Source organism: Crocodylus siamensis, chromosome 2 (assembly GCF_052110815.1).
Source record: "Crocodylus siamensis isolate JL-2025a chromosome 2, ASM5211081v1, whole genome shotgun sequence".
NCBI lineage: Eukaryota > Metazoa > Chordata > Crocodylia > Crocodylidae > Crocodylus > Crocodylus siamensis.
Genome location: NC_143396.1, coordinates 12449213 through 12473671, shown reverse-complemented (window position 1 = coordinate 12473671; position 24459 = coordinate 12449213). Strand labels below are relative to the sequence as shown.

General features: G+C 51.2%; 1 protein-coding gene across 1 annotated transcript; it reads right to left on the bottom strand.

Moving 5' to 3' along the window:
• Window positions 1-19: 19 nt before the first annotated feature.
• On the bottom strand, window positions 20-24128 carry LOC149869956 (uncharacterized). The gene is given in 9 exon segments (XM_090035207.1): window positions 20-2699; window positions 2701-4410; window positions 4905-5089; window positions 5798-5917; window positions 11663-11789; window positions 12285-12457; window positions 12924-13013; window positions 23107-23317; window positions 24006-24128. Coding segments are annotated over 9 exon segments (2904 nt in total). The 5' UTR covers window positions 24054-24128; the 3' UTR covers window positions 20-2459.
• Window positions 24129-24459: the final 331 nt, after the last annotated feature.

Below are 24459 nucleotides of genomic sequence, written 5' to 3'. Positions count from 1 at the left end.
CATTATATAGACACATCCTCTATCATAGACTTCCATCACACCTTTTTTCAAAACCAACCTAAGAAACCTATGCACCCGCTACAATAACTTCACCCACCCTCTACCCTTTCCTAACCCAAACACAGTCTCTTAGTCCAGGCTCTGATTTGGGGTTTCCCTTCTCAGTTCATGCTGTCCTTGCCACTCTCACTTCCACTGCTGCTGATCCTGTTGTTGTCCTCCTCACTGTCTCCAGGTCCAGTTGTGTCATTGTCTCCTTCATTCTCCCTGTCCACTTCCCTTCCCAGGGGGACTTTGAACAGCGTGTGCCACATTTCCCTTTTCCAGGTGGAGTTGGCTGCATCCTCTCCCACCAGTTTCTGGTAGTAGGACTGGAGTTTGCTCAGATACATTTTAACACAGTCCATTTGCTTGAGCTTAGTGTGACTGTACATCAGGAGGTTCCTGCATTGTACACAGTGCTCCTGATGCAGGACACAAACTGGCTGTAGCAAATTGTCTGGGACCCTGATGTTTAGTCAGGTGTCCATACAGTGCCACCTCCCTTGTTAGTGATGACTCCTGTCACTTCCTCAAGGAGCTGGCTTACTTTTTTCCACACTCCCTTGGCATAGGGGCAAAGCCAAAAGAGGTGACCATGGGCTCGCGCTCATAGATTCATGGATGCTAGGGTCGGAAGGGACCTCAACAGATCATTGAGTCTGGCGACAGTTCAACGGCAGCCCAGGATGCCGTTAGCCTTCTTGGCGACAAGGGCAACTGTTAGTTCATCTTCAGCTTCGTGTCCACTGTCACCCCCAGGACCTTTCCTGCAGAGCTGTTGCTTACATGGTACCTATGGGTTCTCTCATTTTCCTCTTAACATACTTATAGATTTCCTTTTTATTGCCTCTTCTATATCTTGCCTTGAGGTGCAGCTCAAATCTGGCCCTGACTTTCTTAATTTCCCCCTGCATGTCTGTGGCAGGCTCTTACAGTTTTCCCCAGTGCTACGACCAAGTGTCCAGTGTTTGTTGGATTCCTTTTTTAATCTGAGCTCATTGAAGGGATCGCTGTGCGGCCAGGCTGGTCTCCTGGTGCAATTCCCATTCCTGCAGCACATCAGGACAGCTTTCTCCTGTGCTTCTATGAGAACCTCCCTCAGCAAGAGGGAAATTAAAGTAAGGGGGGGGGCGGGGAAGGCAGGGGAGGGCCACAGGGTTCACCCCATTCAGGGCCAGGCTGGCTCCTGCTGAGTCCTGTGGTCTGGGAGCCACATTGTGCAGGAGCGGCTGGCAGGTGGGCAGGCAGGGAAGTGCTGAAAGTGGCTGCAAGCAGGGGGAAAGTGGCAAGGAGGGGGCGCATGGAGTGTAGCGACAGCTGGGTGCGAGCGCAGGGTCCACGTGGTGGCCCAGGGCCAGTGGGGCTTAGGGAAGGGCGGCAAATATTCATTAATTTGATTTAAAAAAAATCTTGTAGATGCTTGTTGTTTATAGACTATAATTTGGTATTTTTCTGGTTATGAGATGGTGAAACCCCTTGCTGAAAGTTCTTCTGGGGGCAAGCGGAGGGATTTCCAGTGGCAAAGGTCAGAAATTAAGGGCCAGGACTTCTGGTCACAAGATGGTGACCAGGGGTAGGGTACGTGTCAAGGGGGCTACCCATGCAGCCCTTCACAGCTTGCCTAAACTGGGTAAAGGGCCCCTCTACCTGAAATAATTGCCCACCCCTGTTAAACCATGGGGCTTGATTAGAAAGGAATCCATTACAGAGAATGGGATGAAGGGATGCGGGCAGCTGACACCTGGTGGTTCAGAGTTCTGATGAGGGGCTGAGAAGCAAAACCTGCCAAACTGAGCTCCTGGGGTTGTCATATCAGCTTCTTGCAGAACCCAATGCGCATGTGCAGGCCTGCGAGGGGGGTGATGTGGTGGGGAAGAAAGGCAAGGTCAGGGTAGAGGGCAGGAAATATCCTCCCAGCAATAAATGTCATAGTTTCACAGTATCTAGCGTCAGGAGGGACCTGAACAGATCATCTAGCCTGACCCCCTACCACAGGCAGGAATGAATGCTGGGTTGACAAGACCCCAGACAGGTGATCATCCAACTTCCTCTTGAATTTGCCCAAGGCCCTGGGAAGTTGGTTCCAGATTTTGGCCCTCCTAACTGTAAAATATTGCCTTCTGATCTCTAACCTAAACCTATTATCCTCCTTCCTGCAACTCAAGTGCCTCAAATACCAGCACCCTATGACCAAGAGGGAGGACAGATTGGGGAGTCAGCCAAAGACAGTCCCTGGGTGTCATTTAGAGCCAGTTGCATAAGAGAGAAGGCACTTCTCCTGGGAGCACTGACTGCTTTTAGAGAATGATGGGGATGGCACAACTCCAGGGCTGATTTAAAGATTATCTCCTCAGAAGTTCCCCAAGCAACTGGGCTGGCCTCTGCATGAGAAGTTTCCTTTTAACCCCTCCCTCTCATCAAACCTTGGGGGTAAGTCTCTGTGCTGTGTGGGTTCTGCAGGGTCCTAGAAGGGCCAAATGATGGGTGAATTTTTGCTCCAGCCCACCAGCATGCGTTGCCTGGATGAAGACACTGGTGAGTGTTGAGTAGGTACACGTCCCCAATCCCTTCTGGCATTGCTCCCAGCTATGCATGCACTGGTGCTGGGGCAGTTTGGAGGAGTGAGGGAAGCACTTCCCACGCTCTGAGCACCTGAAGTGGTTTCTTCTCTGTGTGGATGAGCTGGTGCCGGGCCAGGTGGGAGGATCGGATGAAGCTCTTCCCACACTCTGAGCAGTGATATGGCTTCTCCCCTGTGTGGATACGCTGGTGCTGAGCAAGGTGGAAAGAGTGAGTGAAGCTCTTCCCACACTCTGAGCACTGATGTGGCTTCTCTCCTGTGTGGATGAGCTGATGCCGGACCAGGTTAGAGCAGCAGGTGTAGCTCTTCCCACACTCTGAACACTGATGTGGCTTCTCCCTTGTGTGGATATGCTGATGCTGAACCAGGCTGGAGGAGCGAGCAAAGCTTTTCCCACACTCTGGGCACTGATGTGGCTTCTCTCCTGTATGGAAATGCTGATGCTGAGCCAGGCTGAAGGAGTGAGTGAAGCTCTTCCCACACTCTGGGCACTGATGTGGCTTCTCTTCTGTGTGGATGAGCTGGTGCTGGACAAGGTGGGAAGATCGGGTGAAGCTCTTCCCACACTCCAAGCACCGATGTGGTTTCTCCCCTGTGTGAATACGCTGGTGCCGGATCAGGTCTGAGGACAGGGTGAAGCTCTTCCCACACTCTGAGCACTGATGTGGCTTCTCTCCTGTGTGGATGAGCTGGTGCCGAACCAGGTGAGAGGAGCAGGTGTAGCTCCTCCCACACTCTGAACACCGATGTGGCTTCTCCCTTGCATGGATACGCTGATGCTTAGCCAGGTTGGAGGAGTGAGTGAAGCTCTTTCCACACTCTGGACACTGATGTGGCTTCTCTTCTGTGTGGATGAGCTGGTGCTGGACAAGGTAGGAGGATCGGGTGAAGCTCTTCCCACACTCCGAGCACTGATGTGGTTTCTCCCCCGTGTGGATACGCTGGTGCCGGATCAGGTCTGAAGATAGGGTGAAGCTCTTCCCACACTCTGAGCACTGATATGGCTTCTCTCCTGTGTGGACAAGCTGGTGCCGAACCAGGTGAGAGGAGCAGGTGTAGCTCCTCCCACACTCTGAACATCGATGTGGCTTCTCCCTTGCGTGGATATGCTGATGCTGAGCCAGGCTGGAGGAGCGAGTGAAGCTCTTACCACACTTCAAACATTGATGTGGCTTCTCTCCTGTATGGATATGCTGATGCTGAACCAGGCTGAAGGAATGAGTGAAGCTCTTCCCACACTCAGGGCACTGATGTGGCTTCTCTTCTGTGTGGATGAGCTGGTGCTGGTTAAGATGGGATGATCGGGTGAAGCTCTTCCCACACTCCAAGCACTGATGTGGTTTCTCCCCCGTGTGGATGCGCTGGTGCCGGGCCAGGTCTGAGGATAGGGTGAAGCTCTTCCCACATTCTGAGCACTGATGTGGCTTCTCTCCTGTGTGGATGAGCCAGTGTCGTCTCAGGTTTCTGGAATGATTGAAGGTCTTCCCACACTCTAAGCAATGATGTGGCTTCTCCCCTGTGTGGATACGCTGGTGTTGAGCCAGGTTGGAGGAGCGAGTGAAGCTCTTCCCACACTCCGAACACTGATGTGGCTTCTCCCTTGCGTGCATGCACCAGTACCTGACCAGATTGGAGGGATGCCTGAAGCTCTTCCCACACTTGGTGCCATGGTGTGGCTGCTCCCCGCCCTGTGCACACTGGTGCTGGGACAGGTCTTGCCAGGAGATGAAGTTCTTCCTGCACTCAGTGCAGTGGTGTCTCTTCTTTCCCAGGTGGATGTATCGGTGCTGAGACAGAGATAAAAATGGGTGCAGGTCTTACTGCGTATTACAGTGGTACTGACATTTTCCCCCTCCCCCCGTGCCCATGCAGGTGCTTGTCCAGGTCTGAGGGGCAGAAAAAGCTCTTCCCCCATTTGGTGAAGCAGTGTGGGAGCTCTTCAGAATAGATTTGGGGATAAGCAACTAGAGTCAAGAGGCAGGCTCTTCTCACACTTGATGCATACATGGAGCTTTTCCCCAGTGTGCCATATCTTGTGAAGAGCCAGGAGGGATGGACAGTTAAAAGATTTTCCTGACCTTGGAGCAGTAGTGGGCTCTGCCCGTTCTTGGCAGTGAGCCCCTGCTTCCCTCTTGATACCCTCCCCACTGCCTTTGCTTGGATGCAGTGCTTCTTTCCAGTGGGTCTTTAGGTCTTTCATCTACACATATTCTTCCCTGCACACAGGACTCTTTCTGGGTTCTGCACCTTATCCACACTCACACCTAACTGGAGATGGTACCTGGTTCACTGCTACATTCTTCGTCTGCTTTTGGGGTCTCCCCTGACACTTGGGCCATTGTTCCTTCTCAGGTCTCAGAGAGTCCATTTCACCCAAACTCCCTGGGGAAGTCCATGGTGGCTCCAGGTTTGCAGGCCCTTCCACAGGAGTCTCCTCCTCAGCTCCATTCAGGAGCCAAGAACCTCCTGTGTGGGGAAGAGAAACTCCAGATTAGTCCATGCCCTGCTGCCAAGGGGCAAAGATAGGTATTCCTTCTGCTGAGTAGGCCTGGACATTGGCCTTTGTGTTCCCTCAAGAAATCAAGTTCTTCCTTCCAAAACCCAAAGTGCTGGGGGTAAAGGAAAGGCAGTTCCTTGTGCTGAGCTAATGTTCTCGACTCAAGGGAGTTCAGAGTCAGACTCTCAGGGTTTCTGTCTCAGCTTCTCTTATGTCCAACAGCAATGGTTAAATAGAGCTTCTGTACATCATCTTGATTTCCATGGGGGATTAGAGATCCCATCGTGTCCTGGGAGAGAGTGTTAAAGAGGTAAAGCTACCCTGGGGTGGGGAATGAATTCTTACATTAATGAGTGAGGTTGCATATTTAAGAACATGGTATCCTAGGGAAACCAGATATGGGCTGAAAAATCAAGGTGGCAAACTCGACTGTCTCCTAACAGCTGTAATTAGGTGGAGAAGAAGGGAAAAGTTGCCTGTCTCCACCCATATAGCTGGATTTCAGGAAGGGGGAACAACACCTGCCTGGACACATTACAGTATAATGTACTATATTTCAGGTCAGCACCCTGCAAGGGTGGCATAGGGCATGACAGTAGTTTCTAGGTTGCCCTGGCACTGTGGACATGGAGCATTTCTGAGTAGGGAGTTGGGTAGAGGGGACAGCCACAACTCACCTGGCAGCAGGTCCTCTGACCTTGAGATTTCCCCACCATCCTCATCGTCATCACAGACCCAGAGCTCCACCTGTCCTCGCTGGATGTGGCAGATTAAGTTGGGTGTGAGACCTCGATATCCTGTTTGGGACAGTGGTTAAAGAGTGTTTGTGACTGGGTACTGGAAGCAGAATAACCAGCCGGGATATGGGGAATGGGTCCAATGAATTCAAGGTTTCATTGAGGAAGAAGCATTTAGGGTAAAAGAGAAGGCATTGCAGGGAGAAGACTTGAAGAGATAGTGGTTCTTTTCACAGAGGTAGTGGAGGAATGGTCGTAGGAAACAAAGTACCAACCACTTCCTGGTATAGAAAGGGTATCAAACTGGCTGTCACCAAGGACAGGCATGAAGATGCAGTGATCTGTGATGTACTAAGGACCAGAAAAATAAAGCTTTTACCATTTTCAAGGTACCAGAAAGAAAAGAATAGACAATAGATACACTTCAGGATGGATAACATTTATCTCATTAGTGGACCTCCAATTTAAGGAATGGAAATGAGCTTATGTTCAGTAAAGGTTTAAAGTGAGGACCCGTGGCAGTGAAAAGTATCCACAGCAGGTGGCTGACAATGAAACTTTTCTGGGAGAGAGGATAAATCAACATCACCAGGGCACAGGGGAAGATGATATTATAAAAACTGTAGTTGCAACTGAATCCAGCATCCCACCCAATGGAAGGATCATCCCAGGAATAGAGATGAGTCCACAGGTTGGTAAATACTGCCAAGTGTAAAACCAAGTTCCTTAGAGTTATGGAAAAGACAAAAAGAAGGCAAAAAGACACATGTCATAGCATGTGAAACCCCACAACAGAAATGGTCTATGTGGTCTTTGTTGAACTACAGAAGGCATTTGAGAACTTCCCTAAGAAAATCATCTGGGGGAAGCGGAGGGGAAAGAAACCATCAGAAAAGCAAAGTGACCTAGTAAATGGTAAGTACCTCAACCCTGTGCACAAAGAAGAACAAGCCCCTGTATCAGAGATCCTCTGGAAAGAAAAATGGCTTTCACGAGGCCCTGCACCTAGCCCACTTCTCATCACACTGATGGGTGTCTGATCTCCAGAGGGATTTTAGGAGAATAAGACGACTTCGGAGAATGGGAGAGGGAGCACAGGTCTTAATGTAAATACAGCAAACCCAGAGCCTCTGGTCTTTAGGGATGATGATGTCAGGAAGGAATGTGGACAGAAACTTCCAGCGACCCCTGGAAGTAGAGGTACCTGGGGTCCATCACGTGTACACCTGTCACTAGAGAAAGATTTGGGGAAATGCATCATCCACATGTTGTAGCAGCAGAGGCTAATAATATTTCCATTAACTTGTGCTGGGTTGTAACAAAAAGAGGAGAAAAAGTATTTAGATAGCACTGAAATGAGTATGATAGGACTGTAAATTGTGTTTGGACAGGACACACTAGTGAAGGGGAAAATTAGAAATATTCCTCAAGGAAGAGATATTAATGAATTTACGCACAATGAATAGACGATATGAACGTGTTCAGATGGCAGAGAATCATAGAAGTCAGGTTGAAGGGACCTCATAGATCTTCAAGTCCGACCCTCTGCCTGGGCAGGAGAAAAAACTGGGCTCAAATGATCCCAGCTAGGTAGGCATCAAGCCCCCTCTTAAAGACCCCCAGGGTAGAAGCCAGCACCACTTCCCTTGGAAGTTGGTTCCAGACCCTAGCCGCCCTAACTGTCAAGTAGTTCTTACGGATGCCTAATCTAAACCTCCTCTACAACAGCTTATGGCCGTTATTCCTTGTTATGCCAGGGGTGCTAGGGGAAACAAGATCTCTCCCAAACCCTTCTGGTCCCCTAGAGAGTTTATAGACTGTCACCAGGTCCCCCCTCAGCCTTCTCCTGTGAAGGCTGAACAGGTTCAGGTCCCCCAGTCTCTCCTTGTAGGGTCTGCCCTGTTGTCCCCGGATCATTCGGGTGGCCTCCTCTAGACCCTTTCAATGTTATCTACATCCCTCCTGAAATGGGGCGCACAGAACTGGACGCAGTACTCCAGCTGTGGCCTGACCAGCGTCTCAGAGGGGGAGGATCACTTCCTTGTCCCTGCTAGAGATGCACCTGTGGATGCATGACAAGACGCGGTTAGCCCTGCCAACCGTGACATCGCATTGTCGGCTCATGTTCATCTTGGAGTCAATAATGACTCCAAAATCCCTTTCTGCTTCCGTGCGTTCAAGAAGGGTGTTTCCCATCTTATAAGTGTACTGGTGGTTACTACTGCTCAAGTGCAGCACCTTGCACTTGTCAGTATTGAAGCGCATCCTGTTTTTGCTAGCCCATCCCTGTAACCTATCCAAGTCTTGCGGCAGTCTTTCCCTCCCTACTAGCGTGTTCACCTCACCCCAAATTTTGGTATCATCAGCGAATTTAAACAGGGTGCTTTTCACCCCATCGTCCAAATCGCTGATGAACAGCGCAGGCCCAAGAACCAAGCCCTGGGGGGACTCCACTGCCCACTTCTCCCCAGGTCGAATATGACCCATCCACCACCACCCTCTGAGTGCAACCCTTCAGCCAATCTGCAATCCATCTGACTGTGTAGGCATCAATGCCACAGTCGCCCAATTTTTCAATGAGGATGGGAAAGCAAAGGCCTTGCTGAAGTCCAGAAGGACTACATCCACGGCAACACCTGCATCCATGACCTGATCATAAAAGGCAATCAGGTTGGTTTGACATGACCTGCCCCTAATGAAACCCTGCTGGTTGCCCTTGAGCATCATCTCTGAGGCTGGCCCATCACAGATGTGCTCCATGATGATCTTCTCAAAGAGTTTCCCTAGGATTGAGGTAAGACTGACGGGCCTATAGTTGCCCGGGCCCTCCCTCCTCCCTTTTTTAAAGATGGGGACCACGTTGGCTATCTTCCAATCATCTAGCACCTGGCCTGAGCACCACAAGCGCTCGTAAAGCCATGCTGAGGGCCCTGCAATAACCCCTGCTAGCACCCTCAACACCCTGGGGTGGAGAGCATCTGGACCCGCTGATTTGAACACATCCAGCCCCTCCAGAAGCTCTCTAACCCAGTCCTCCCCAACCTGAGGTCTGGAGATGTTCCCCTCGAGTCCATCTTGCATCACGGTGGGGAAGTCCCAGTCCCTGCCCAAGAAAACAGAGGTGAAGAATTGGTTAAAGAGGTCTGCTTTTTCCTCTGGCGCAACCACCAGATTGCCCAGAGGATCTTGCAGGGGCCTCACATTACCCAGTGCTTTCTTCATCCTCCCTATATATTTGAAAAAGGACTTTTTATTATCTTTGATTTTGGAGGCAAGTCCTAGCCCTATGTCCACCTTAGCTTTCCTGACAACCCCCCTACAGGCCCGAGCAGAGGAGATATACTCCTCTTTGGAGACAGCACCCCCCTTTCACCTGGTGTACGCCACCTTTTTAGCAATCAGGTATTTCCGTACACCCTTGGTGAGCCAGGGGGCTTTCGGGCACTCCTGCCCCCCTTGCTTTTTGTTGGGATGGTCACCCCTTGGGCCCCGAGTATCGTCTCCTTAAGGAACAACCACTCATCGTGGGCACTGAGTTCCCCTGCCCTTGAGAACCCCAGCGCTCTCCCACTAATCTCAACTCGTTGAAGTTGGCCCTCTTGAACTCTACGGCTACCGCCTTGCTGCTGGCCCTTGACACCCTGCCCTGGCAATGATCACTATCACCCAGGTGGTTGAGGACCTGGAGGCCCCTGACCAGGTCATCGCCTGTGGCCAGGACCAGGTCCAACAGGGCATTTCCTCTGGTTGGACTGTGCACCTCCTGAATTAAGTGGAGGTCCTGTGGATCCGGCTAACTACAGGCCCATCAGCCTGACTTCTATCCTGGGGAAGATCTTAGAAAAGTTTATTAAGGAGGCCATCCTTGAGGGACTGGCCCAGGCTAACATCCTAAGGGATAGCCAGCATAGGTTTGTTGCGGGTAGGTCTTGTTTGACCAATCTCATTTCCTTCTATGACCAGGTGACCTATCACCTGGACAAGGGAGAAGAGATTGATGTCATATATCTGGACTTCAAAAAAGCTTTTGATCTGGTATCCCATGATCACCTCTTGGCCAAACTGGCCGGTTGTGGCCTTGGCTCTACCATGATCCGCTGGCTGGGAAATTGGCTTCGTGGTCGGACCCAGAAGGTTGTGATTGATGGCAGTCACTCATCATGATGTCCTGTGACCAGTGGGGTCCCTCAAGGCTCTGTCCTGGGACCCATACTGTTCAACATCTTCATTAACGATGTGGACATTGGAGTCAGGAGTGGACTGGCCAAGTTTGCTGATGACACCAAACTTTGGGGCAAAGCATCCACGCCAGAAGATAGGCGGGTGATCCAGGCTGACCTGGACAAACTCAGCAAATGGGCAGATGAGAACCTCATGGTGTTTAACACCGATAAATGCAAGGTTCTCCACCTTGGGAGGAAAAACCTGCAGCATCTTTATAGGCTCGGCAGTGCTACGTTGGATAGCACTACAGAAGAAAGAGAGTTGGGGGTCATCATTGACCACAAGATGAACATGAGCCTCCAATGCAATGCTGCGGCTAATAAAGCGACCAAAATGCTAGTGTGCATCCATAGATGCTTCTCGAGCAAATCCCGGGACGTCATTCTCCCCTTGTACTCGGCCTTAGTGAGGCTGCAGCTGGAGTACTGCATCCAGTTTTGGGCTCCACAATTCAAAAAGGATGTGGAGAAGCTTGAGAGAGTGCAGAGGAGAGCCACGCGCATGATCAGAGGTCAGGAAAACAGATCTTACGATGACAGGCTGAGAGCCACGGGACTCTTTAGCCTGGAAAAGCGCAGGCTCAGGGGTGATCTGATGGCCACCTATAAGTTTATCGGGGTGACCACCAGGATCTGGGAGAACGTTTGTTCACCAGAGCGCCCCAAGGGATGACGAGGTCAAACGGTCACAAACTCCTGCAAGACCGTTTCAGGCTGGACATAAGGAAGAATTTCTTTACTGTCCGAGCCCTCAAGTTCTGGAACAGTCTGCTAGCGGAGGTGGTTCAAGCACCTACATTGAACACCTTCAAGAGTAAATTGGATGCTTATCTTGCTGGGATCCTATGACCCCAGCTGACTTCCTGCCCTTTGGGCAGGGGGCTGGACTCGATGATCTCCTGAGGTCCCTTCCAGCCCTAATGTCTATGAAATCTATGAAATCTCAGCCAGGAACCTCCTGGAACGGTCCGACCTGGCTGACTGTTCCTCCCAGCAGATGTCCGGGTAATTTAAATCACCCATGACAACTACATCCCTTGCCTTAAGTGCCTCTGCAAGCTGGCCCAAAAACTCCCAGTCCAACTCCTCCCCTTGGTTGGGGGGTCTGTAGTAGACCCCCACCGTTAGATCCCTCTCCCCACGGCCCCCTTGTATCTTGACCCAGAGCACTTCAGCGTGCCCCTCTGACTCCATTTCGCTGGCAGAAGATGTGTATTGTTCCTTGACACAGAGCGTCACACCCCCGCCTTTCCTTCCTTCTCTATCCCGCCTGTAAAGCCTATAGTCCCTAATGCTAACTGCTAACAAAGGGAGATCATGTTGTTAAGAAACTGCTTGGTATGGTAGCACCAGCGGTTACAAGAATGGGGAAGACACAAGTGAAGGCAGCTGAATGAAATGAAGGAAGATCTATCAATATGATATGTCAGAGAGGTCTGATCACTGACAGAGCAGTGGGGAGGAACTGAATTTAAACCACCAGCCAAACGTGCATGAGTATGAGACTGCTGAAAAACAAGAAGACGACAATATGCTTCAGAGTACACATAGCTCCAGGGAGAATCAAGAACCAGAGTTTTACCCAGGGAAACGAGGGCTTGGAAATTCCTCAGCATCTGGTCCCGGTAAAGCACCTTGTCTTCACCTTCCAGCAGCTCCCACTCCTTCCGTGTGAAATACACAGCCACTTCCTCAAACACCTCCTGGAGCTGCAGGCACAAGCATTACACCATCAGTGTCTCCTCTACTAGCTGCTTCCAGCCCCCACAGCCCAGTCTGCAATCACTCTGTACTACAACTTAATGCAGATTTTGTCATGACAGGTAAGGGTGCAATATTCCCCATTCTTAAGCTGACATGTGATGTGGATGCAGCTGTGCACATAGGAGTTCACATGTCAGCTTTAGCTCAGCTCATCACGTTTTGTTCGGTCCTTTGAGGCAGCCTGGACAGCACTTTTAGGGGCAGGGAGCCCTGGCTTGATGCACTCTGACAAGGCTTGCCCGTGCCAGCCCTCCCAGCAATCTGCACTTAAGAGGGAGCTCCTGCTAATGCCAGCTTGGTGTGTTTGCAGCCTCCATCACCACAGGCTTGACACTCTTCATGCGTCTCTGCAACCCAAATTGTTTACACCACTCCTGGCTCCTCCTGTGCTCTGCCCCAGATGTACTCCCACCCACAACTGGAACTAGTGCCCTGCTCACCTCCAAGCTCTCCCCCTGCTGTGGAGGTTTGCTCTTCCTCCTCTGCACTTGGCCAGGCTCAGGTGTTAGGGAACTTGTCTCCTCCAGTCTCCCTACGGAAGTCCTGTGCAGCTCTAGATTTACAGGTCCCTCCTCAGGAGGCTGCTGCTCAACTCTGCTCAGGGTCCCAGCACCTGTGGGGTAGGGAAGAGAATGCACAGGTTATTCCTGGTGCTGCTGGCATGGGGAAAGCCCTGCTAGTCTCCTGTACTGGCCTGGGACTGAGGCAGCCAGAGGCTTCAGGGTGTGGAAGAGGGAGGGGAGGCAGAAGGATCAAAGTCTTACAGGTTTGCCTAACAGACCTCCACAGGCACAAAGCCAGAGATGAACCCCAATAACTCTATCCTAGTGCAGGGTAGTGATCACAGCACCCCAACAGAGCCTGCAGGAACATCACTCCCTGGGAAAGCAGCTCAAGGACTGTAGTGACTGTATCAGATCCACGCGTTAAGGACAGGGGGATGGGAAATGCAAGGTCAGTCTTCTCTAGGGAAAACAAGAACAGCCAATCTGTTGGAGCACTGAACCCATCAACATGTTCTGGCAGACAGCTGAATAGTGCCTCCTGCTGCTGGAAAGGGTACAGCCACTGCTCCTTACCTGCTTCTTGGGAAGGGCCTTGTTTGGGGCACCACCCTGACAACCTTCCATCTGCTGATACCTCCCAGGTCTCTTCAGTTTCAGGGGAATCTGCAGCAGGACAGAGGCCTGAGTTAGCTGTACCTGAACCAGCCAGGGGTGACTGGGGAGTTTCATTTTCCTGTCACCTGCACCAGCCCCTTATTGGGCCATGAGGGTTCAGGGAGGCATGAGAAAGGGGCGAATAGAGCACTGATTCTTAGAACAACAATCAGAGTAGATAAAAATTAATCATTTTTTTTAAATCAGATTTTTATTTGAATCAGATTTTTTTCACTTAATAGTATTTTTTAAGATGCTTATTTAAAAAAATATAAACCTATTTAAAACATAGTTTTAATTTAAGATAGGTTAAAACTCAGCCTTATTGCTTTGGATCCATGGATGTGGTGTACCTTGATTTAACAAGGCTTTTGATATGGTCTCCCACAGCATTCTCGCAGGCAAGCTAAGGAAGTACAGGCTGGATGAATGGACTGTAAGGTGGACAGAAAACTAGCTGAAGCATCACACTCAGAGAATAGCAATCAATGGCACGATGTCTAGCTGGCAGCCGGTGTCAAGTGCAGTGCCCCAGGTGACAGTCTTGGGGCCGGTTTTGTTCAATGTCCTCATCAACCACCTGGAAGATGACATAGAGTGCACCCTCAGCAAATTCACAGATGACACCAAGCTAGCGGGGAGTAGTAGATACGCTGGAGGGTAGGGCTAGGATTTAGAGTGACCTCAACAAATTGGAAGATGGGGTAAAAGAAATCTCATGAGGTTCAGCAAGGACAAGTGCAAAGTCCTGCATAACGATCCCATGCACTGGTGCATGCTGTGGGGCTGACTGGCTGGGCAGCAGCTCTGCAGAAAAGGACCTGGGGTGACAGGGGACAAGAAGCTGAACAGGAGCCAGCAGTGTGCCCTTGGTGCCAAGATGGCTAACAGCATCCCAGGCTGCATTGCTAAGAGCGTTGCCTGCAGGTCAAGGAAAGTGATTATTCCCTTCTTTTCAGCACATATCTGGAGGAGGCCATATCTGGAGTCCTGTATATAGTTGTGGATCCCCCAATACAGAAAGGATGTGGACACACTACAGAGAGTCCAGCAGAGGACAACAAAAATGGTGCGGGGGCTGGGGGACATGACTTTTAAGGAAAGACTGAGGGAATTGGGCTTATGTAGTCTCGAGAAGACTGAGGGGATTTGACAGTATCCTTCAACTACCTGAATGGGGTTCAAAAAAGGATGAAGCTGGACTGTTCCTAGTGGGGGCAGATGGCAGAACAAGGAACAATGGTTTCAAGTTGCAGCACGGGAAGTTTAGTTTAGGCATTAGGAAAAGTTCTCTCATTCAGAGAGTAGAAAAACTGGAACAGCTTACACAGAGAGGTGGTGGAATCTCCACCCTTGGAAGTTGGTAAGACCTGGCTAGACAGAGTTTTAGCTGGGAAGATCTAGTTGAGGATGTGCCGGAGCGGGAAGCCAGAAATGATGGCCCAGCTGCCCTAGTCAGAGGCAGAGGCCATCACAGTGGAGGTGAGCCGTCCCGCTACTGCCTCAACTGCTCCTTCTTCCGTTCCTCTTTCAGGAGCAGTTCCAGCAACCTAACATTGCTGGCTCCGTCTATGGTCATATAATCCTCGTATCTCAAGTCCTCCTTCCAAAGTGAGCCCCTGAAGGGTTTAGGCACTCTACAGTTGTCATCCCTCATACCACTCCTGTGGCAGCTGAAAAGTATGTCTGTGTGATAAAAGTGCTTGCTGAAGGCTCTATAAAGATTAGACCAAGTGTTTTTTCTGTATTTGTTTAGATATTAAGCTATAAGTTGTTGCTAAAAGCCTAATTATAGTTTAAGATGTAGTGAAGCCTTGTATAAAGTAAGGCTTAGTAAATTTAGCAATGCCTAGAAGTAGTAAGGCCCTGTGTCGCAGTTAAAATGATCTTATCGAAGGAATGCAAGGCTTGTACTCCTATTGGTCAATCTAAGGACAGTTGAAGAAAAAGGAATCTAAGTGGTTGTATATTATCAGTGTCCTTCAGAAGCTATAAATTAGCTGAAATGTTTGGAAATCATTCAGAAGGAAGATGCAGCTCTGTGAAAAAGATTGGTTAGCTGTTGCCTGGATCAGTGGGCCCGTGGACCTTGAGGAGCCCAAGAACTGCATTCCAGGGTCCTTCCTGGTACCCCTCAGACAGTGTTGCTCAGGGATGCCTGATTTCACTGAACTTTGTAAAAAGAGGAACTTGCTGTGTATCAGGCATCAGAGGGGACTGCCGATAAGTTGCAGACGCGAATTGCTTTTGTCTGTCATTGTTTGTTTTGTTACTACGGTAGATGTGTTTTTGTTAAATCAATAAATCGTTCTTACCTTTCTACACCCGACCACACTCTCAATCCTAAACCCTCTGCAGGCGGCTAAGACAACTCCCCGCCTGGGAGCTGTGAAACCGATTCTTTTATACCCATCATCAGCTTTGCATGGTCTTGGCTATCAGATCCATTCTCACTTTTACTCTCTCAGTCAGCGTCCCGGGAGGTCACCTTAGCTATACAAGGACTCCTTCCCTTTACAGGTGTCTCCCTACTACCAGATGTCGGGGTGAACTGTTGTCTTTTATATTGACTTATCTGAAGCCTCTCTCAGCCTGTCACCTCCTGCCACTTCAGAAAACCTAGGCTTCTTGGGCTTTTCTTTTCTAAGCATAGGCTTCGCCTCTAGAACCTGGAATGTCTCCATGGCCATATCCTGCACCTCACTGCAGGATGACCCTTTCCAGGATGTACCAAGGTAGGTTCTAATGCCTCTGTTGAAACTTTTAACCAAGTCCTTTATGAATTCTGGGCAATCAAAGTCAATAATTTGTTTGCCTCTATTCACCGCACCATATAGCATGCATTTTTTTAAAATACATGTTTCTGGTCTCTCATTGCCAGCCTAGTGACATTCAAAATGCAATACCTCTACAAGTCTACCCTGAAAAAACAAATTCAACAAAGCACTGTACAATTCACTGTTACTCTGCACACTACAAGACCCTACTTTGAAGGGCAGTGCTGCAAAATTCCTTTGGGCCATACATTGTTGGGCTAAGGCAATGATATCTACGAGGGAGTACTGTTCTTCCTCACCATATAAGCCTATTTCCATTAGCCAATCAATACATGCTTTCTTGGACAACAGACCAATACATTTCCCTAATGCTCGCAGTTCTTCAGTGTTAAATGTCACTAGGGTCTTCTCAGTACGTACCCTGACATTTGCCAACAACGCTTCTTTGATTCGAATAGGTGCCATTGGGGCTACTCTCTGTTTGTGGAGACACAATCCTCCTCAGGGTCCTAGGGCTATCCGCACTGCTGCTATGACTTGGGGAGGGATCTCAGCTGTCAGACTCCAACCCACTATCATAGCCATCCCTTGGCACAGACAGTCCTGGTTGAGACCTTTAACCATTTACAGCTCCTTAGGACCTTGACCTCATGCTCTAATGACTGGATGTCCTCGTTACACTTATTATGATCTCCCACATGCACCTCTGTTTCTTTAGAACCCAGAAGGCGGCTCTTATAACTTCCACTTTTCCTCGCCATTGGTCACATTCTACTGTCATTCTGTCAACCATGTCCTCCAACTCCTTAACTCGACTTTGCAGTTCTTTAATCTCACCTGCATCCCACCCAGAGTCTCCGTTTAATTTACTAATCTGATTCTCCAGACCTCTAATCCACTGTTCACTCTCCTCTGTCATAGTAGCAAGCAGATGTTTGCTGGCTTTCTCCTTCTGTTGGAGACAGTGACACGTCTGCATTAATCTATGAATGACCTCTAATAGGCCTATCCCCACAGCCTTCTTAATGGCTTTGTGGCTATGCTTCTTCTTTTGCGCCCACCCTAACCACTTGGTGCAAAAGGTTTTGTACACCCTGATACAATAACCTAGATAACCTAGCTCTCATTCTTTCCATGCACTGTACTTGTCTGGTGGACAAGTCCATATATTTCTTAACACTACCTCCTTTGAAATCCATTCCTCAACCTTTTCAGGGGAATCAACCTCCACTACCATATCTGCAATTTGTTCTCCACTGTCAACAGCCATAGCAGGCAATTAACCAAAATAATAGGTGATCAATAAGCAACAATGAGTAGTAAAAACAAATAGTAAACACCAAGCCCTAATAAACAACCACTGTGGCTTCAACACATAGACAGCACCAACAGCACTATAGTGCACCCCTGGGACAGACAGCACAAACCTACAAGTTACTGCTTCTAGCAGAAAAACAATAGTCCCTTCCCTGTGAGTAGGGCAATAAGCAGCAGTAATCAGGAAGGAAGCGACACACTCCTGTGGGAAAGCAATAGGCAGCACCAGAGGCAATGTGGTGCTAGCACTGATGCGAACAGGACTGCCTGCCACTCCTATGCAAACAGTAGCACAAACAGCAGTACACACTGACAAAAAGTTGTACCCTCAACAGACCCACAGTAGTAGAACAGTAAGCAACTACACCTGCCTGCTTATTTCACCTCACAATTCATACAAATTGTACCTCACAATCACTTTCTTTCAGCTCTGCCACGCCCACCCAGGGATGCCAGATCTGTCAGGGGCCAAAATCAATTGAACTTTTAATCCAATGTTGGCCACCCCACAAACCATAGGCAGAGAAGAGCTAGGGAGTGGACTCGAGCTCCAGCATCTAATCAACCAGGCACTTGGACCCCTCCTGAATGAGGAACTATACACATACTATTTAAGAATAAACTAATCAAATGGTTAATTTAACATTGAACAACCAGTTACTATAAGATACAAATACCTTATCCTAAAGAACACTATACTCTGTAACATATATATACACAATTGAATTACCTACTATTTACAACACTATATAACACACGGGTATATGCAAGCATAAAACACAGAGAATCCACTCGAAGCAACCTCCCAAGCACTCTCCCAAATAGAAATCCACTAGATCCACCACCTCCCAGGCACTCCAGACTCACTAGCACTCTCACCTACCTCCCAGGCACTCCCAAAACGCTTTCACGTGCACCCTGAGACACTGAGCGAACCCAACTGACCCAGGCCCACAGGCACATCCCACTCGAACCGTTGCACTCCCAGTCACACACAGACTTTGAGAGGAAAATTCCTTTTACGTTCCCTCCGCACACTGCACTCACATTTGCACATAGCATGCGTACAGGGAACTTCCACACAGCCCAGGTATTTTCCACACTTCACACTAGATTTCTTCGCACAGCACTCAAATCTTTCCACACAGCATGCTGCTCTCCTGCACCTGCCAGCCACAGGCTCATCTAAAGTTCAACTTGGTCATCAGCCTTACACAGCCTTGGAGGTGTTTAAGACCTAGCTAGAGAAAGCCTTGGCTGGGACAATCTAGTTGGGGCTGGTCCTGCCTTGATCAGGAGGATGGACTAGATGTGACCTCCTGAGGTCCCTTCCGAGCCATGTTTTCTATGATGATTCAAGACATCACAATGGGCTAGGAATTATAACATGTAATTATGTAATATTTGAGACAATATAAGCATGTAAACTCTTCAGAAAAGTTTTACAAAAAGGTCACAACAGGCCACAGACTATATTCAGTGCCCAATGTCATGGGGTTCCCAGAGGCTCCTCTATAGATTTGTAAAGATTAAAGAAAACCACTCTACCCAATGGGACTTGGTGCTCAGTCTAGAAAAGGGAGAGGCAACATTTTTTGGCTGGAGTGTTGACAAACACCACAATGCCTACCTTGGAAGGTGCCAGAGTGCTGGCATGCCAGAAAAACAAAATGAGGGCAGGGGGTACATGACAGGATGCCCTGCTTGTGCCCCCTGCCCCCCACCCAAAGCCCCTTGCCCCCTACCCAAAGTTCCTGCCCCCCATCCAAAGCCCCTGGCCCCAGCCCAGGCTCTGTGACTGTCAGCCGCTACCCCAGCTCTGGGTAGCTGCTGGAGCCCGGGCTGCTCCCAGTAGGGCTTGCAGCATCCCAGGTGCCTGCCAGGAGCAGCTCAAGCTCCGTTGCTGGCAGCAACTACCCAGAGCCAGGGCTGGCCGTGGCATGCCAAGCAAAATGGTCTCACATGCCATGCTCGGCATGTGTGCTGTGGGTTGTTGACCCCTGGTCTAGAAGATCCCATTAAACAGCTCTGTGAAGCTTAGTTTCAGTTCTAAAACTGTGGATTTCTCTCTCCAGAGATAACATCATTTTTAACAGCAGTATATGGGAATGAGAGATAACAGATGAGATTACCTAAACCGTATCTGCTTTAAACTAGACTCACTGGGGGAAGGGCAAGATGAGGGCAGAGGAAGCCTTGGACTGCCAAACCAAGCAAGACCCACAAGTACAGCCCAGCCTAGACTGACGAGCAGAACATATACACAGGTAAGCAACAGGGGCCAGGGTAATGCTGAAAGTAGGGGGCCAGTGCACACATCCACAGGAGGCCTCAAATGCCTCTACATAAAGCTCGTAGTATGGGAAACAAGCAAGAGGAACTCATCCTCTTGCTAGCTGACACCAACCTGGACATAGTGGGGATCACTGAAACATGGTGGGACCCAAAGCATGAATGGGCGGTGAATATCAAGAGCTATAGGCTGTACAGGAGGGACAGGACAGGGAGGAAAGGCAGGGGCGTTGCGCTCTACATTAAGGAGGAATACACATCCTCGTCAATTAGCAAAGAATCAGAAGAGGGGCACTCTGAAGTGCTCTGGGTTAGAATACAGGGCAGTCGAGGGCAAAGAGATTTAACAGGGGGGGTCTACTACAGACCTCCCAGCCAAGGGGAAGAGCTCAACCAGGAATTCTTAGGTCAGCTCAGGGAGGTAGTGAAGTCTAAGGATGTGGTCATCATGGGTGACGTGAACTTTCCAGATATCTGCTGGGAAGAGCAGTCAGCCAGGTATGACCGCTCACATAGGTTCCTAGCCAGAATGCAGGACCTCCATCTAACCCAGGAGGTGCACAGCCCCACTGGGGGAGATGCCTTGTTGGACCTGGTGCAGGGGCTGCAGGTGCTCGACCACCTGAGCAACAGTGATCATCGTCTGCTGGGATTCACCATCCAGCGCAAGGTGGCAAAGGCCTGCAGCAAGGCAGCAGCCCTAGATTTCAGGAGGGCGGACTTCAATGAACTAAGGAGAATAGTCAGGGAAGCACTGAGGTCCCAGAGGGGAGGGGAGCCAGTTGTCCAAGGATAGTGGTCGCGTCTTAAGGAGACGATCCTCCAAGCCCAAAGGGAGGTAATCCCAACATGTATCAAAGGGGGCAGGAGGGCGCAAAAGCCCCCCAGCTCAAAGGCATGCGGGGAGGGGGGGTTGGGGGGGGAAAATCAGGAAGGCCAAGGCAGAGATGGAACTGGAACTAGCTTGCTGGATCAAGGACAACAAGAAGTCCATTTTTAAATACAAAGGGAGCAAAAAGAAGGTTCTGGGTAACGTGGGACCCCTGCACAACAAGCTAGGAAATTTGGTCGTCACACCAGACGACAAAGCTAACATATTTAACAATTTCTTTGCCTCCGTTTTCCTGAGCAGGGACCGGAACAGCCACCCCACCTCTGGGCCCCCCCTAGACCCAGGGGAGGCGCACCTAGGACAAGGGTTAGTGAGGAACTACTTAGGGAACTTCTGGAGGGACTGGATGTATTCAAATCAGCTGGTCCAGATGATCTCCACCCCCGAGTGCTGAGGGAATTGGCTGCGGTCATTGTGGGACCCCCGGCAGGGCTGTACGAGCACTTGTGGTGCCAGAGGACTGGAAGAGGGCCAGCGTGGTTCCCATCTTCAAAAAGGGGAGGAAGGAAGACCCAGGAAACTATAAGCCAGGTAGTCTTACCTCAATCCTGGGTGAGCTTTTTGAGAGAGTTATCCTGGCACATGTCCACAAGGGGCCAAGGAGGAGATTATGCTTAGGGGCAACCAACACGGGTTCATTAGCGTCAGGTCCTGTCAGACCAACCTGGTAGCCTTCTACGACCAGCCCACCAAACCCTTAAATGCAAGGGTGATAGTGGACGTAGTCTTCCTGGACTTTCGGAAGGCCTTCGACACTGTCTCTCACCCTGTTCTCATTAAGAAACTGAGGGACTGTGGTGTCAACACCCACAGTCAAATGGGTCGCCAATTGGCTGGAGGGCCGCACCCAGAGAGTGGTGGTTTCATAGTTTCATAGTAGCTAGAGTCGGAAGGGACCTAGGTAGATCATCTAGTCCGACCCCCTGCCTTAGCAGGAAAGAGCACCGGGGTCAGATGACCCCGGCAAGGTGCTCATCTAACAATGGTGGTGGATGGGTCATTTTTGACCTGGAGGGATGTGGGCAGTGGGGTCCCCCAGGGCTTGGTCCTTGGGTCCACACCGTTCAACATCTTCATCAGTGACTTGGACGAGGGGGTAAAAAGCACCCTGTTCAAATTTGCTGATAACAGTGAGATGTGGGGGGATGTGGGCATGCTAGAAGGGAGGAATAGGCTGCAATCAGACCCAAGCAGGTTACAGGGGTGGGCGGATGAGAACAGGATGGGATTCAACACCGACAAGTGCAAGGTGCTGCACCTGGGGAGGAAGAACCAGCACCATACCTACAGGCTGGGGAACTCCCTTCTTGTCAGTACAGAGGCAGAAAAGGATCTTGGAGTCATCATTGATGCCAAGATGAACATGGGCCGGCAGTGTGGGGACGCGGTCAGGAAGGCCAGCTGCACCTTGTCATGCATCCACAGATGCATCTCAAGCAGGTCCAAGGAGGTGATCCTCCCCCTCTATGCGGCACTGGTCAGGTCACAGCTGGAGTATTGCGTCCAGTTCTGGGCACTGCACTTCAGGAGGGACGTGGACAGCATGGAGAGGGTCCAGAGGAGAGCCACTTACATGATTAGGGGGCAGCAGGGCAGGCCCTACGAGGAGAGGCGACGGGACCTGAACCTGTTCAGCCTCCACAAGAGAAGGCTGAGGCGGGATCTAGTGGCCTGTTACAAACTAGACAGAGGGGATCAGCAGGCGTTGGGGGAGTCCCTGTTCCCCTGAGCACGGACAGGAGTGACCAGGAATAACGGTCACAAGCTGGCAGAGGGTAGGTTAAGGCTAGATATCAGGAGGCGCTACTTCATGGTCAGGACGGCTAAGATCTGGAACCAACTTCCAAGAGAAGTGGTGCAGGCTCCTACCCTGGGGGTGTTTAAGAGGAGGTTAGATGAACACCTTGCTGGGGTCGTTTGACCCCAGTACTTTTTCCTGCCATGGCATGGGGCTGGACTCGATGATCTGCTCAGGTCCCTTCCGACCCTAGAAACTATGAAACCTACCCATCAGCCCTCTCATCTCTCTGCAAGTTTGTATACAGTCAAGCCCTTACCTCTCCATAAAAGCATAAGGTTTCAAGAAGTTAAATGAATACAGGATATCAAACAACAATGAACAAGAATGAACTTTTTGTAGAAAACAATGATTAAAACGAGGCTTCTGGACTAGTGAAGTAAATCATGATTTAAATTGATTTGATTCAAATCTTTTGCACCCCAAAATTCACTGTAGCCCCAACTTGCCCGCCAAGTGCTGGGGATAGCCTAGTGCCACCAACTCCAGCCTGCAGCAGCAGCCTGCTGTTGTCCGGCATGCAGACCCAGGGGCCCACACCTCCTGGGAAGAGCTCAACAGAGTCCCCCAGCCCACAGCCCTCCCAGGGAGTGCATAGCAGCAAGAGCTATGCCCCCACCCCAACCCCGCACCCCCCTGTCCTGTGCCCCACACCCACTCACAGTTCCTGATACCTGGGGCCTCCGCTTCTCCCTGCTCGCCCCAGCTGCTGCAGCAGACCTGGGAGCAGCTGACACCACCTGCCTGCACCGTGGCATGGCAAAGCTCAGGGGCTGGGGTGAGTGGGGACAAGTGGAGCCCCAATCGCATAAAAGTGAATTTACCTCGCATATAAGAAATTTTGGGTAGAAAGAGAGTGATCTCATAAGAGTAACTTTGCATATAGAGATTCCATATAAAATTAAGGGAAACCTTTACTGCAGCCCTGTCCTGACCAGGGGCAGACATCTAAGCCTCTCCCCCCCTGCATGAAGGACGCCTCTCAGGTACCCAGACCCACGCCCAGGCCTCCATCCTATACCTCACCTGACTCCTGGTGGGGCAGGAGCTCCTCTTTGGGAACATGCCGTGGCTTGTCCTGAGGTGCCAAGGTTCCCCTCTGTCCTGCCTCCTCCAGAGACCTGTTGGTACAATGGGCCTTTGGTTGCTCCAGCCAGCAATCACCAGGATCCTGCAGTGCCCCAGTGGGCTGCATCTTTTCTGAGGACACCTCCTCCACCTTCATGCTCACCATGACCTGGGAATGAGAAAAATATGTCACTGGGGAACTGCGGGAACGGGAAGCAAGTGAAAATGGGGATGGCAGCATAAATGACCAGGGCTAAATCCTCTCAGCTGGAGTTTCTCATCCTCCACCTGTCACAGCTGGGACACTTTGGCCCCACGCCATGCCCCCAATTCCAGGACAGCCATGAAATGCTCCAGCAGCACCAGCTCTAGGACCTGCGCCTTGCTGTGGCACTGGGGCTCCAGCCAAAAGAGACAGCTCCCGCAGGCAGCTGCAAACCTCGGGCAGCCCCTGGCTTCCTGGTAGCGGAGGAGTTAGATGAGTGGGCCTCAGGGCCCACGTTAAGATAAAAGATACAAATAGAGAGGTAGTGGAGGCGCCAGGTCTCTGGGGTGGGGAGGGCCACGGCTACCACCGTCTCCCCAGGAGAGGCCTCCTCGCCGGGGCCTGCGATCTCGCCGCCCCGTGCTCGCTGGCGCGCGGCGCCACCACGGGACATCCCCGCGGGATGGGAGACCTCCCCTGCCCCTGCCCCTGCCCCGACTGTCCGCACTTCCCCGAAACCCCCAACCACAGCCCCCGGCTTCCACCAGGCCCGGCAGGAACCACCACCGCGGCCCCAGGCCCCGGCGCCAGGTGCCCCCCCCCCGGCCCACAACCCCTCCGCCGCGTGCAGGTGGCGTCGGCCTAGGCCCACCGCGCCTCCCAGCCGCCCCAGACACCGCTGGAGCCTCCTGCCCGGCATCCCCGCGCCGCTCTCCCCAAGCCCGGCGAGGGCTCCTGAGCGCTGCAGACCCCACTCCCGGCGCCGCCGCCAGGCTCTTCCCACCGCCGCGTCACACACGTGACGTCACTCAAGCCCGCGACGCGTCACGCCTGCAGCAGCGGCCTCGCCCCGCCCCGCCCCGCCCCGGACCGGGCCCGCGCCCGCGCCCGCGCCCGCGCCCGGGGGAGCCGTACCTGCACCTCCGCCGTCTTGCTGTCCGCAGCCCCTGGCTCAGCGTCGCCCCAGGCCGAGCCCCCGCGCCGTCCCGCTTCTCTTCTCCCCGGGCCTCCCCTTGCCGGAGCCCTCCGGCGCGGCCCGCCCCCACGTCCTGCTGCCCCCGGCCTGAGTCCAGCTGGGGCGGCGGAGGCGGGTCAGGAGCGAGGGC